General features: G+C 37.2%; 1 protein-coding gene and 1 pseudogene across 1 annotated transcript in view; one reads left to right on the top strand and one right to left on the bottom strand.

Moving 5' to 3' along the window:
* Positions 1-5,621: 5,621 nt before the first annotated feature.
* FUNDC1 (FUN14 domain containing 1) overlaps positions 5,622-16,373 on the bottom strand; it is a 30,229-nt gene continuing 19,477 nt past the window's right edge. The window contains exons 4-5 of the mRNA XM_007958301.1: positions 7,372-7,500; positions 5,622-5,699 (exon numbers count right to left, since the gene is read on the bottom strand). Of these exons, the coding sequence (XP_007956492.1) occupies positions 5,622-5,699; positions 7,372-7,500 (207 nt within the window). The remainder of the gene's footprint in view (positions 5,700-7,371; positions 7,501-16,373) is intronic.
* On the top strand, positions 9,414-9,824 carry LOC103212305 (annotated as a pseudogene).

The raw sequence follows: 16,373 nt of genomic DNA, 5'->3' as shown, positions 1-16,373 counted from the left end.
AGTGCCTAAGGCACTTGACTGCTAACCAGAAGGCTGACGGTTCAAACCCCCAGCCACTCCTCGGAAGGAAGGTTGAGTGATCTACTTCCATAGTGATATTGCCTCAGAAACCCAAGGAGGGGTCACTATGAGTCAGGTCCAAATCGAGGGCACATAACAACAACACTATTCCTTTTTCTAAAAAGTAAAGTATGTTTCTAACTATAAATTAACATGCACTCATTGTAAAAACTTCAGACAATATAAAAATGCTGAACGTACAAAGTGAAAATTCCCTATACCATCCTCTCAGAGATAACCATTAAGAGCATTTTTATGTACATATAGTTATGCTCATCTGTGTGGTTAAAAAACAAAAAGGTCACATTGTAACCTGATTTTATCACTTAGCATGTGGCTATCTTTCTAGATCAATTTATGTAGATCTACAATCCTCTTAATAATTGTACAGAATTCCACCTTTTAAATATACCATTAAAAATAATAATTTAAGAAAAATCAGGGAAGAAGTATGCACTATTGTCTTCATCTTTCATTACCAATAGTTAGCAGGTGTTACTTTAAGTTGATAAATAAAGGCAACCACTAGAACTAAAAATAAATTAACAATCAAAACAAAGAAAAGGAAAACTGATGTGCATAAAATCCCTCATCTTTAGAGTGGACATTCAACACATATTATCTAAACTTTCACAAAAATGGTATACTAAAATATATTTTAAAAGAACTTTCAATAATGGTTGTCTCATGAAAGGGGACAGGAGTAGGTATGTATGGTACACATTTCTGTTACCATAAATGTGCTTACTTCTATATAACAATATCCATAATATATAACTGAAAATAGTGATTTAAAAAATAGAATATAAACTATGATTTAATTTTTATAGAAGATACACAAATATGTGTTCATATATACATAGAAAAGACACTGAAGACTAAACACCAATGTATGGAAAATAATTCTAAGTACATCAGATTATAACATTCTTTTTTTTGGCTTATTTTCCTGTAATGAATATATTTAATTCATACTGTATTATGAAAATACATTAAGAATCTTTTCTGGAAGGCAGGTAGATAGATTATGAGAAAAATAAAAATCAATCAAAATGTTCCTATGTATCTTCCAAAGTCTAGATCATGAAATAGTAGTTCATCTACTTTAATTTTAATATATCTCATAAACAGCCTTTATATCCTCAAACATAAAATTCCCATTATAGACACAGGCAGGCTACACACAGGCTTTTCATTCCAACAAAGCCACATCAGGTCATTTCTAATTGAGCCTCTGATTCACTGGACTCCTATACAAAGAAGGAACAGTTGTCACTGTATCTAACATGCTGTTGTTGTTGTTATGTGCCGTCGAGTCGATCCCGACTCATAGCGACCCCTCCTTGGGTTTCCGAGGCAGTATCACTACAGAAGTAGGATTGCCCAACCTTCCTTCCGAGGAGTGGCTGGTGGGTTTGAACCGCCAGCCTTCTGGTTAGCAGTCAAGTGCTTTAGCCACTATGCTACCAGAGCTCCTGTATCTAACATATGCTTTTCACATATTCATTCAAAACATTTGTTGAATATTTACATGGGATAAAGTATTTAACTAAGCCTAAAACAATTTGGTCTTTGCCCTTGTTTCTGAGAGAGAACTCTAAAAGCCCTTACTTAGACTGTGCTGAATTGAGGTGCCTTTGTTATCTGGAGGGAGCTCTGGTGGCACAGTGCCTAAGGCATGTGACTGCTAACCAGAAGGCTGATGGTTCAAACCCACCAGCCACTCCTCGGAAGAAAGACTGGGTAATCTACTTCCCTAGAGATACTGCCTCGGAAACCCAAAGAAGGGTTGCTATGAGTTGGAACCGACTTGACAGCAGTGAGTTTGGTTTGGTTTTTTTGGTTGGTATCTGGTTGCATAATGGTTAGAGCATTTAGCTGCTAACAAAATGTAGGCAGTTCAAACCTACCAGCCACACCGCAGGAGAGACAATCAGCTTCTGTAAAGATTTACAGCCTTGGAAACTCTAGGGAGCAGTTCTACTCTGTCCTAAAGGGTCGCTGTGTGCTGGAATCCACTTGGTGGCAGTGGTTGTGTGTTTTTTGTTATGTAGTTATATAAATGTCTGAGGACTTGTGCAAATGAGGGGCTGGCCAAGCCACAAAGACTTGGTAGCCTATTATCAGCTGACCTCAGGGAGGGAATAGAGCCTGATCCAATCAATCATGCCTATGCAGTAAGGCCCCAGTCGTGACTACATAATGAAGCCAATAAATGTTCTGGATGTGGAAGCCCCATGGCTTCCTGATTGGTGAAGATATAGGCGTACAGGGGAGGGTTGCATGCCCTTTGGGACATGGAAGTTTTGTGCCAGGAACTCTCCCAGACCTCACCCTACACATCTCTTCATTTGTATCCTTTTTGCTAAAATAAATCTGTAATTATAACACTTTCTGTGAGTTTGTGAATCATTGCAAACCTAAAAGAGTAGTGGGAGCTAGTAGGTCAGAAGTGAGGGAATGCAAGGGGAACCCCGAGCTTGCCACTAGCATTTGAGTCTGAATAATGATATCCTTTTAACTTGTGAGATCTGACCTAGCTCTAGATGGCTAGGGTCAGAGAAGGGCTGCATGGGCATCTGGTGTCAGAAGTGAACAGAGAAGTAAAATGTGAGGATTTATTACACCCTCATAGTTGAGGACAAAATAGTAGGATTCTGAGATTTCCACACAAATGCAGTGAGTTGAGGTGAAAAATGGATGAAGAGGACTGCAGCTCTGTGATTAATTCACATTACCCAGTGGCAAGCTCCCAAGTTTTTATTTACTTACACAGCAGTTAGAATATAGATGAATGGGGTAAGATTCATTGTGGGGTTGGCCTCCCTCAAACCCCCACACCAGGGTGAGTTGACACAGGAAATCTCTTCTGCACACACAAGGCTCCAAGTTTTAAGTTGTAAGCAAAAGACCTCAGAATACTTGGAACAGGGAAAACGGGTAAGAGAAAGGGGCCTTTGCTCAGCTGCACCTGGCCTGACCATTCTGTTGCCAAGATTTCTTTGAATTCAAACAGCATGGCAGTCCTATGACCAGGGGTGTCTGACCAAAAAGAACATTTCTTCTCCCACTAGCTACAAGTTGAATTACTTCAGTACAATTTAGTAGTACCAGTGCGTAAGTAGTCACAGAGAGCTACTGTGGGTTCAGAACAGGAAGGCTTCTCTTACAAGCAAAGAGACTAGATGATGGTGTGTGGGGGATTAGAGGGGGCAATTCCCAGCCTCATCAGAGAATGCTCTGAGCCCAAGGCCTCAGCTTAGACTGCCTGGATGGGAATCATAAAGGCAGACCACCCTCCCAGAAATCTACCATGAGCAAAGCACTGCACTCTTCAGTTAGAGACTGAATAACCTCAAGTACCTACAACCTACTGGAAAAAACAGCATAGACATGCGACAGAACAAGGGACACTAATAATATATTGCATTTGCATAAACATACTTTTAAAAATCTAGACGGCTACTTAGAAATGTATAAGTAAAAATGAGTTTCTACTATCTTTTTCAGTTTTCATTCATGTTTGGACTTTGAAAGTCGTTACCTTTACTACTCACTTGCCAGGTTCGCCTACATTATAACTTTTCATATAGGAATATCTTAGTGTCTATTCAGTTGAAGGCTCTTGAGGGCAGACCTATGTTTGTGTTCCCTCCTCCATTTTCCTAGCGTACCATGCTCAGAACATTGTAAATATTTCCAAAATTAACGAATTGAGCCAGCTAGCAGAGCTCCCCACAGTAGCCCACCTCACTGTATCACATGAGAGCATCACAAAGGTATGGCACACTGAAGCACAGCCAAGTGCTACCTAATGTGTAGCCTGATCATAGTCTTCTCTTTTGATTCTAAGCAATAAAAAGTTTGGGAAAGTGAAAATAAAGAAAAGCCCAAAAAAGAGAAATCAAGTAAGCAAAATCACTTCATATTAAGAAAGTCTGAATTTTATTTAGCATATCTGAGGCACTAATGAGAGTAAAGGAAGACACTTAACATTAATCCCACATTCAATTTTAAGAAGTCTCAACAATAATGAAAGCACTCAGACTGTAACCATTCTTGAAAGTATGAAATGCCATGTTTACAATACATAAAATATACTATGGAGACTTCCCATGAAAAGGAAATGGACAGAATATTTACAAAGTCTTTCCAATCTGAAGACCCCAACATGTTATTTTGCTACTCTTCCCAATTCCAACCTAGAACTCTACAGACAAAATTAATATTACAGAAAAATTTTAGGGGCAAAAGAGCCTCTCTCTGAGGGAGTGTGATGTTGGCCCTGAAAAACGAATTCACTGGCTTAAGGTTCAACAATATAAAACCAAACCAAACCCACTGACATGGAGTTGGACCCAACTCATAGCAACCCCTCCTTGGGTTTCTGAGGCGGTATCACTACAGAAGCAGATTGCCCAATCTTCCTTCTGAGGAGTGGCTGATGGGTATGAACTTCCAGCCTTCTGGTTAGCAGTCAAATGCCTTAGGCACTACACCTGAAACCCTTAGTACTTACATCTTAGACTAGATCAACGGAACAATTCTCTTTAAGCTACAATTTCAAAATTACACAGAAAATCACTGTTCTTCAAACAGAAAATTTGCACTCTACTACTACCTATTTTAAAGTGACTTTTACCTCTGTGAAGAAGGGGCCAGGATAATAATTAGGAATTTTAGAAATGAGAATGGAAGTCCATCCAAGGTTAACAAAAGGAATCAGTTCCCCAATTTTATATAACTCCCCCAAAAATTACTCTGTCTATAGTGCAAAGATTAACAAATTATAAAAATTGGAAGCTTGTATACAAGATGTTATTTTTAAACTATAGACATTAAAAAAAAAGAAAGAAAAAAGGTCTGGACATGTATTTGCTTAGAAGGACTTTCTTTGAAACTGCTTTACTTCAGTTATTTAAGCAAACTAAGAATTGCAAGTAAAAATAAATATATTAAAGCCCAAATAGAAAAATCAATCTAAAAATTGGTATTAAATTATATCAGTAGTTTAGTATCTTTAATAACTTTATTATTTCTAAATCCTTCCACAAAAGGGCATTACAGTTCTTGTTTATTACAAACATTTCTTAAAATAAAACTCAACCCTAATGTTGAAGTGATAATACAAATTATTAATTATTGGTACCATGCTATAAAGCATAATAAAGGACATATCTTATTTAAATAAAACAAGGGTAATATCTCACTGGAGAATGAGTCCAACAAACAGATCATTTTCCTTCTTTCCATATCTACATCCATTGATGATATTTTATAGGCTGATTTCTAAATAGATATAAATTTTTTTGAAATGATGAAAGATAGCCATGTTTTGCTTAGGAATACTATTATACACATACAATACAGGGTATTTTACAGCAGATACTAGTTTGCCAAGCTTCAGAAGGCAAAATACTAAAGTTGTGAATTCAGTATTGTCCAGCTAATTGTTTCTCCTTGCCCTGGAGAATCTGGTGGCATATGCTGCTGAGAGACCACCTTGCCACCACCACTGCTCTTGTTATAGCTGAATCCACTATGATAGAACATTCATGTCCTTAAGATGCAAGGCCTAGCAAAAAGCCTCCCACAAATCCACTGGATATCACGATGTTCTGTTTGATAAATTCTGTTGCCTGAAACATAAAGTAAATTTAAACAAAAATACTCTTAATAATAGAATCAAGAGCTAAGTAACTTTTTCAGCTATTTTCATCAAATAAATATTCAGCAAAAATTCCTGAGCCCCTACCACACCAAGGTTCATGCAAGATCTCAGAGTGATCAATTATAAACTGAAGGAGCCTAGAGCCCACAGCCAGGCCCGGTAAGCTCTGTGACTACTGAGATAATAAGTATATGGGCAGCAATGATTTCATAAATAAAAAGACATCTCCATATAGGGCAGGCATAAATGGCTCCTTCATCAAGTTATTAACACAGATCATTTAATAAATTCCCACAGCAGACACAAATTATATTAATAATCCACTCAGCTAGTAAGGAAAAAAAATGTACAGGATAAAAAAAGTATATTTAACCTCACCCTGATAAAATGTTTATCCCAAATAAAATCATGAGAAAGCACTTACACACAGCCAAACTGTGGGCTATTCTGCAAAACTCACCTAGATGCTTCAAAAATGTCAGTGCATTGAAAGATGGAGGGTGAAGGGAGAAACAACCAGATGAGGGGGCTGTTTGAGATTAAAGGAGTCAACATAGACATGACAACCAAATGTAATGTATAATTCTTGACTGGAAAAATAAAAAGCAATAAAGGGTATTTTGTGGAAAAATTTAAATATAAACTGTATATTACAAAGTATTATTGTATGTTAAACTTCTTGAGTGCAATAATGATATTTATTGTTATACAGGAGAATATCCCTATTCTTAGAAGACAGGTATTAAAGTATTTAGGGCTGAAGAATCATGATATATTAAATAGTTCAGAAAAAATAGTGTTAATTATACACATGTACACAGGTATAAAACAAATTGTGGCAAAACGTTAGTAATTTGGTGAATGGGTAAAGGGTATTAGGTATTCACTGTACTCATCTTTCAACTTTTTAATTGATTTGAAATTTTTCAAAATAAGAAATTGGGAGAGGTTAAAAGAATAAAGCAAAAACGAAGTTAAGGAAGTGATTATTTAATTCTAAAACAAGTACAAGAAGAATATAGACAAATCACATACAAAACGCTATTAAAACTAATATATGAAAATGATCAAATAAATATATTTTCAACTATTCCACCTCAAGAAAAAAAAATATAGTTTTCATTTTCAACATGTTATGTATACATAAAACTAAAAACCCAAACCCACTGCCATCAAGTTGATTTTGACTCATAACAACCCTTTAAGACAGAGTAGGACTGCCCTATAGGGTTTCCAAGGCTGTAAATCTTTATGGAAGTAGACTGCCTCATCTTTCTCCCACAGAGCATCTGGTAGGTTCTAACTGCCAAACTTTTGGTTAACAGCCCAATGCTTTAATCACAGAACCACCAGAGCTCCTTGTATACACACACATACATTGGAAAAGCAGAAGAAAAATCCTGGGAAAATGTTATCTGGTTTTATATAGGGGGCTCAAGGGGCTGGGGAGGTGGGCAGGGGAATCTATTTATCACCAAAAATGAATGACTAATTCAAATGGAGGTTTGATCCCAAATTTCCTTAACACTGGAAATATATGACCAAAATCACCAATTTTTTAAAAGAATTCCCAGTCACATTTACTGCTAATTAAGACTCAATAATTAAAAAAAAAGAGCCAAAAATGTACATTTTCTTACTTCTTCAATTATATTGTTGATTTCAGGTGCTGCTTTATTTGCTCGTTTCTTAATTTGTCTTTTTGCTTTGTTCACATCTTTTTCAACTCTCTTCCAGTCAATCTGCACATAACCACTGTGACTGGCAATCTGCAAAAACGTAATAAAAATGGTAATTTCTAAATCGACTAGGTTACTGACTAATCTACTGCCCAGGAATATTTAGATTTCAAGAAATCTATCAAGCTTATAGGTTTTTAAAAAATAAAAACATTAATTATTCAGCAAATACCGAGTACCTACCTTGTGCCGAGTACTTTCCTAGGTCCACAAGCTATAATCACCAACAGAAAGACAATGTCCCACCCTCTCCCACCCTTACAGAGCTTGGAGGCCTTGAGAGAAAACAACTAATTATTTAGAATATGAACAATGTGCTAAGAAAAGTGCAGTACAATGACAGGAAAATATTTCAAACGTTGTATTATAACTGTGCTATAATTCTATCATACCTTGGGGAGTAGGGACTTAGATAAAAAGGTACAGAGGCTATTCAAATAACATAGCTAATAAAATGAAAACAAAATGCAAATTATCAGCAGGGGACTGAACCTGTTTGAAGCCCTGGCTATTAGATCACTAAAGAAATCTAAAGTAGTCTGATAAAAGCTTTTCACTAACTCTGACTATTTAAATAAGAATACTTTCTGATAATTGCTTTTGAAAGTAGAATGTAAAAGAAAAAATGTGGCAAACTTATGTTTCACACATTTCATAAAATATATAAATCTATTTAATAAAACTAATAGCTAAATACCTATTAATCATAAGTAAAACTCTCATATGGTGTTACTGGGAAACTGCAGTATCTGAACAAAAATAATACCATGTGTTAACCCAGTACATCAAGTCAGTCTACCAAAACAACAAAATCAAAATAATCGCATAAGTAGTAAACAATTAAGCCATATATACCATCATAAATCACTTCTATCAAACATGCTGCTGTTGTTGTTATGTGCCGTCAAGTCGGCCCCAACTCATAGTGACCCCTCCTTGCGTTGCCAAGGCAGTATCACTACAGAAGTAGATTGCCCAACCTTCCTTCCGAGGAGTGGCTGGTGGGTTTGAACCACCAGCCTTCTGGTTAGCAGTCAAGTGCCTTAGGCACTATGCTACCAGAGCTCCTCTATCATGCTTTCTTTATAATCTTTTACTGCATCACTCTGATTTTTTATCATACACAAAATACTTCAAATAGTAAAAATATCTGGTTTTACATAAATAGGATGACTATGAGTCTTAGGTTCTATTTTCTCTGAGAATTAATCCATAGAAGAATTTATTTGGCTACATTTCTGCCTGTATTTATTCACTTACTATCACTTGAAACTCAAACCTTGGCAAAAGAGACTGGTGATCAAATCAAATGGCAAGTGAAAGCCTTTTCTGAAAGTACTTGACATAGCAATTTAGGCCATTGAGGTGATGATGAACCATAGGGAAAGGAGCCTTTTCTACACATAAATTGAAAACACATTACTTACTTGTGCTAAGTAATGAAACCACTTGATTTCTTTGAAGCTTTTGGAGGATTTAACTTTTTGCTGAATCTATTTTCTTACTCAATCCAAAGCTTTTGTGTACAAAGATTTTATGTACATGTATGGCTTTTATTTTTTAGTGAGGAAAAAAAACAAAAATATTATCTATGCCACTCATCAGCAATTCCCCATTCAACTGTCATTTTTAAGACTTAACATTTTTAATTATAAAGTTTTTTTTAAAAAAATAATCTTTATTCCATGAGTTATAGTGAAGACAAAATAAGCAAAAAACCTTAACTACATTTCTTATCTATCCATAGCAAATAAATAAAGGAAGTCAATTCATGAGACAGATTAAACAATTTCTCACGAACAGCACTGCATAAATTACATATAAAAAATATTTCTTCATACTCATTTGTCACTTAAAATAGATAAATCTGGGAGTATCTGAGATAAAGATTTCATACAGTTAAAGAATTCTGTATGTGGTCGTCCTGGGTGGCTACTGTCAAAATGAGCAACTTCATGAAACCAAGGAAGGTGGTACTGGTCCTGGTCGGATGCTACTCTGGATGTAAAGCCATCATCGTAAAGAACATTGATGATGGCACCTCGGGCTGCCCCTAAAGCCATGCTCTGGTGGCTAGAATCGACCGCTATCCCTGCAAAGTGACAGGTGCCATGGGCAAGAAGAAAATTGCTAAGAGGTCAAAGATCAAGTCTTTTGTGAAAGTTTGTAACTATACTCACCTCATACCCACCAGGCAGTCCATGGATATCCCCTTGGACAAAACTGTTGTCAATAAGGATATCTTTAGAGACCCTGCTCTTAAACGCACGGTCCAGCAAGAAGTCAAGGTCAAATTTGAGGAGAGGTACAAGACAAGCAAAAACAAATGGTTTTTCCAGAAGCTGTGGTTTTAGATCTTTTTTGTTTCAATCATTAAAAACAAAAAAAGAATTCTGTATGCTTCTGGGCAAAATGTCAAAACAGTTTCAGGGAAAATAAAAATCCTGAGATGCTAAAGATGTTAATGATTCTCTGGGTTCTCTTTCTCTGACACCTCCAACTAGTCACAGCATCTTCACTAACCTTATCATTAAATTTGTTTGTGAATACTTAACTCTCCCAGGGGATTGTGAATCTATCTCAATGTTCCTACAATCCAAAGTAATGTAAGCAAACGAATGAGTGAACAAAGATTGTGAATAAAGACTAAATCCTCAAGGCTGTATTTAACTAATGAGGCTCAAATAACTCTCAGCAACAAAGTGGCTGGGCTAGATTATCTCAAAGAACTTGATCCCAATGAGCCTTTTCATGTCTACTAGTGAGAGGGTGATCTGTCTGATACTGATCTACTATACTTGAACAAATTTTCTTGAGAAGTTCAGTGCAATCTTCCCTTGGAGGCAAATCTGGTCAAACTGAAAGAAAGCAGACCAAATTGAGTAGCACACTACAAGACAGAGAAGACCCAGGACAATCAACCTGACCCCAGTGGGGTTCAAGTACATTCATCATCATTAAATACCTTCTACAAATTGACCATACAGGACTCAATGCAATCTTGTCCACTCAGAACTTACCTAAGCAATTACAACGAAAAGCAAATCAGCAGACAGGGATTGAGGGTGAGGGGGTATGAGGGGTAATAACTACTTTTAAACATTTCACTTTCTTAGAATGCTAAAGCATTTAACTAAAGCATTTCTAAAGAGATGTCATTACAATAAATTAAAAATAATGCCAGGCTTTCAGGTAAAGACTCTTGCCTGATAGAATAATGAATGTGTGAATAGGCCTACTGGCTTTTTGAGTTTCACCACATGGTGATCTAAGAGTCAATTCTTAGAAGGTATTTAATGATGATGGATGTACTTGAACCCCACTGGAGTCAGACTGATTATTCTGGGTCATTTCTGTCTTGGAGTGTGCTGCTCAATTTGGTCTGCTTTCCTTCAGTTTGACTAGATTTGCTTCCAAGGGAAGACTGCACTGAACTTCTCAAGAAAATCTGTTCATGTGTAGTTTCATAGGGGGAAACTCCGCCCCACCCACCACCATCCCGAATCTACGTTTAGGTATTTTTTTCTTGGGCTGGTCAGATTTCCTAGAAAAGGGAAAGCCCCATTCATACATTTAGAGCTTTCCATCAGCTTTTAGTGCCCTAAGGAGTTCTGGTAGTACAGAGGTTAAGACATTTGGTTGCTAACCAAAAGGTCAATGGGTCAAACCCACCAGTTGCTCCACAGGAGAAAGATGAGGCAGTCTCCATCCATAAAGACTTACAGCATTGGAAATTCCATGGGGGTAGCGATAAATTAGAATTGACTTGATGACAGTTGAGTTTGGTTTGGACTTGATTTTAGTGCCCTATTCTTAAATATGACCAGATATTAGACATTCTGGAAAGCCTGTAACATGAAAAAGAAAGCAAAAAACAAGCAGAGAGAAAAAAATTTTTTTAGAGGAACAGATTCTTTGTAGGGAGGAAAAAAAAGTTTGTTTTTACTTTAAGGAAAAAATAAAAAAAACTAGATCATTTATGCTCTGAGATTAAAAAGGATAGTATACAATTGAAAGAACTTTCAATGGCCAAAGCTAGAACAATTTGAGCAACAAATAAGTAATGTTAGATTATAACCCAAAGATCAAATATCCATGAGTCTATATTAATAAAAATAAATGATTAAATAATTTAGCAAGTGGAGAAGGGATAAATCTCCCATGCAGAAGAATTCCAAAATAATTTATGTAGATACTGTGCTCTCAGGGAGGTGGAGCAACTCCCACTTCTAAAATGTGGACTGTGCCTAGTAACTTTCTTCCAAGAGTACAGTTTGGAAAGGGGGATCAAGTTCATAGGTATTTTCATATAGGACTGATGAGTATATACTTGATGTATCCTTTCTGGAAGGCTACTTGACAAGCAAAAGGCTTCTGCTTTTTCTCCTGATAGTGCATAAATGTATGTAAATAGCTGGTAATTGCACTGTTATTTGTAAAATGGAAAAAAATCAACTGCATAGATAAATATTCTATATAGATGCTAAGAATTCCATGCATGACAGACCATTTGGATCAATATTCTGAACCTGCGGTCCATGATATCAAAGTAGCACCTTGGTGATAAAAGACAACTTTCAGCCTCTGCCATATTTAAGAACCTTCTATGCCTCAGAAGGAAGGCTGGGCAATCTACTTCCGTAGTGATAATGCCTCGAAAACCCAAGGAGGGGTCACTATGAGTTGGGTTTGACTCGACAGCAGTGAGTTTGGTTTTGGTTTTGATTAATGCTGAATTCAAATCAGAGAATAAGTATGAACTACAGTATCTCTCAGGAGCTCTGGTGGCACAGTGTGCCTAAGGCATCTGACTGCTAACCAGAAGGCTGGAGGTTCAAACCCACCACCCACTCCTTGGAAAGAAGATTGGGCGATCTACTTCCATAGAGATACCACCTCAGAAATTCCAGAAAAATGTTTACTTGTCTTTTATTGACTATGCAAAAGTATTTGATTCTGTGTGGATCATAACAAATTGTGGATAACATTGAGAAAAATGGGAATTCCAGAACACTTCATGAGGAACCTGTACATAGACCAGGAGGCTGTTGTTCGAATAGAATGAGGGGACACTGCATGGTTTAAAATCAAGAAGGGAGTGCCATCAGGGCTGTATCCTTTCACCATAGTTATTCAATCTGTATGCTGAACAAATAATCTGAGAAGCTGGACTATATGAAGAAGAACATGGCATCAGGATTCGAGGAAGACTCATTAACAACCTACATTATGCAGACAACACAACTTTGATCGCTGAAATTGAGGACGACTTGAAACCTTACTGATGAAGACTGAAGAATACAGTCTGCAATATGGATTACACCCCAATATAAAGAAAACAAAAATCCTCACAAAGGGACCAATAAGCAGCATCATGATAAATGGAGAAAAGTTTGACATTGCCAAAGACTTCACATTGCCTGGTTCTACAATCGATGCCAATGGAAGCAGCAGTCAGGACATCAGACGCCATATAGCATGGGGCAAGTCGGCTGCAAAAGACCTCTTCCAAGTGCTGAGGAGCAAAGATGTCTCCTTGAGGACTAGGGTGCACCTGACACAAGCCATGATATTTTCAATCGCCTCACATGTATGTGAGAGCTGGACAATGAATAAGGAAGACCAAAGAAGAATTGATGCTTTTGAGTTGTGGTGTTGGCAAAGAATGCTGAAACCACCATGGACTGCTAAAAGAACTAACAAATCTGTCCTGAAAGAATTACAGCCAAATGCTCCTTGGAAGCGAGAATGGCCAAATTTCGTCTCATCTACATTGGTCATGTTTTAAGAAGGGCCAATTCCCTAGAGAAGGATATCATGGTTGGTAAAGTGGAGGGACAACGAAAAAGGGGAAGGCTCTCAATTAAATGGATTGACACAGTGGCTGCAACGATGGGCTCAGGTATAGCAAGGATAATGGGGCTGGCACAGGAAGAGGCATTGTTTTGTTCTGCTGTACATGAGGTCACTATGAGTCAGAGATGACTCGACAGTACCTAACAACAACAGATATTGTGGATTTTTTTCTTTCTTTCTTTTCTGTTTTTGGTGATTGTTCCTGTGTGCTTATGTGGTGTGTTTTTTGTCCACTTGCTTTTATTTTTTTGATGGCTTTTCAAATGTTGTTTTTGTCTAACTGACTGGAAGACAGCAGCCGTGCCCATATGACACAACCACAACTGCACCTCCTGCAGCCCCACTTACAGAGTGAGAGCCACCACTTCCTTCTCCACCAACTGGCCAACAATAAACATCCACCAAGAAGAGCCTGACTCACCTTCAACTGCTCCTTACAGTTAGTATACATCTAAATACAACAATGTCACAATGTCTCGGAGGTAACAGACCATTACAGTCCACACAAAGAAGTAAGATAAAGCAAGAGAAACAAAGGGACGAGGATATAGACCAGAACACATCCCTTAGGAAGAAGCAGCATTGGGACTCCCTGATAAGGAATTCAAAAGAATTATATTTAGGTACCTTCAAAGGATTGAGAGACAGATCAAGGAAAACACTGACAAAACCCAAGGAGTATTTTGGAAGAAAATACAAGAACAAAATGACAAAATAAATGAAAAATTAGAAATGATTCTAAATCTACAGATAGAAATCCAGAAGATTAATACTAAATTTTCAGAAATAGATAACACATTGAAAGGACAAAGGAGTTGAACCGAATTAATGGAAGACATAATTAATGAGATTGAAGACCCAAATACTTCTTTGGAAAGGGATCAATCAGAAAAAAAGATCAAAACAAAATGAAGAAAGCCCAAGGTTCATGTGGGATACCATCAAAAGGAATAACCTATGTGTAATCGGAATTCCAGAACAGGAAGAGAAAAAACACCGAGAAAATTATCCAAGATTTGTTGCAAGAGAACTTCCTTGGTATATGACGAAAGATGAGAATATACCCATTCAGGAGTCCAACTAACCCCACACAGGACAGACCCCAAGAGAAAATCACCAAGACGTATTGTGGTGTAGTAAATTACATACTGTGGCTTTTCTAGCCATAGTCTTTGTAAACTCAGTGGTGGAATTTGCCATGAGCAACTGAGTAGCTCCTGATTGTTAAAGTTACCCACCTGGGGGTATTTCTGTTGCGAGCAGCATGAAGTAATATTCAGGAAAGTTCACTTTTTCTCATGTATATAGAATTCTGATGTTTGGATTTATTAGTTTGGCCACTCTGAAAGACTCAAAAGGAGCCCTTCTAGAGAAAGTAGCAATCTCTCACTGCTGGCTGAGGGATGCGAGAGAAACGTGTTCCTGAGAGAGAGACACGAGACACACATACTGCTGAGAGAAACACCAAGAGACAAGCACTGCTAGGAGGGAGACTGAGAGAGACTGTCAGCTGACATATGGTGGGATGAAAGAGACTGAGCACGTTCCTGAAGTTGAATTGTAGCCTGTTGCTTCCTTAATAAACCTCATAAAGTATGACATCTGTGTGGCCACTGCAGCAAATTATTGAACCCAGCAGACAGGTGGTGGGTGCTATGGGAGGAATAGTTGGTGTTAGGGTTTGTGAAGTGCTGGAGGGAGGCACTATGTCTGGCCTCACAGGAACAGGCCTTGGGCTACTGATAGTAATTCTATCTTCCTCTTGTGGGGTTAGAGGAGGTCAGAAGATGTGAGCTCCTTGCCCCAATGGCACATATCATCATCAAACTCATCCAAACCAAAGACAAAGAAAGAATCCTGAAAGCAGCACAGGAAAAACTAAAAGTTACCTACAAAGGACAACCAATAAGACTAAGCTTGGATTTCTCAGTAGAATGCAATGGGATGGTATATATAAAACCCTGAAAGAGAAAAATTTCCAACCAAGAATTATATACCTAGCAAAATTTTCCCTCAAATATGATGGTGAAATTAGGACATTTCCAGATAAGCAGAAATTAAGGGAATTTGTTAAAACCAGATCAACCTTACAAGAGATATTAAAGGAAGTCCTTTGAACAGAGAAACAATAACAGCAAATCACAACCAACCATTAATACACAAAATGACATAACCCAGAAACTAACACAGCTATGGAAGTATCCAAAGTAAAATAAACTTACAAGATTGTAAACAGGGAACAAGAGGCATCAACTGAGGACAACTACCAACCAAAAAATGGGAAAAAATAGTGTAGTTACAGAACTTCTAAATGGTGAGGAAGTCAAAAAGGTTGCAAGATAGAATGGACTGTTCTAAACTCAGGGAGAAAATTATAAATCACAGGGTAACCTCAAAGAAAAATGATAAACCTTCACAATGTAATAAAAAAAAAAGAGGACAAGCACAAATATTTAGCAAATAATAAAAGAATGGGGACAAAGGAAATGATAACATGATTCATAAACATAATGAGCTCAGCACAGAAAATTATGTGGAACAAAGAAATCAGGAAAACTATGAAAAAACACATAATAAAATGAAAGCAATAAATTCACCTTGTCAATAATTACACTGAATGTCAGTGGATTAAATACATCACTCAAGAGACAGACAGCTGCAGAATGGATAAGAAAACACAACCCATCAATATGCTGTCTACAAGAGACACAACTTAAGAGACAAAGACAAAAATAAACTTAAAATCAAAGGTTGAAAAAAGATGTATCAAGCAAACAGCAACCAAAAAAGAGCAGAAGTAGCAATATTAATTTCTGATCAAATTGACTTTCAGACCAAATCCACCACAGGAGACAAGGAAGGACATTGTATAATGATTAAAGGATCAATTGAACAAGAAACTATAACCATAATAAATATCTATGGACCCAATAAGAGAGCCCCAAAATACATAAACCAGACATTAACAGAGTTGAAAAAGCAAACAGATAACTCCACAGTCATAGTGGGAGTCTTTAATACACCACTTTCAATGAAAGATAGAACAA

This window comes from Orycteropus afer, unplaced genomic scaffold (assembly GCF_000298275.1).
Source record: "Orycteropus afer afer isolate SDZICR_OR568_19922 unplaced genomic scaffold, OryAfe1.0 scaffold00916, whole genome shotgun sequence".
In the NCBI taxonomy this organism is placed as follows: domain Eukaryota; kingdom Metazoa; phylum Chordata; class Mammalia; order Tubulidentata; family Orycteropodidae; genus Orycteropus; species Orycteropus afer.
This window is presented reverse-complemented; position numbering and strand designations above follow the sequence as displayed.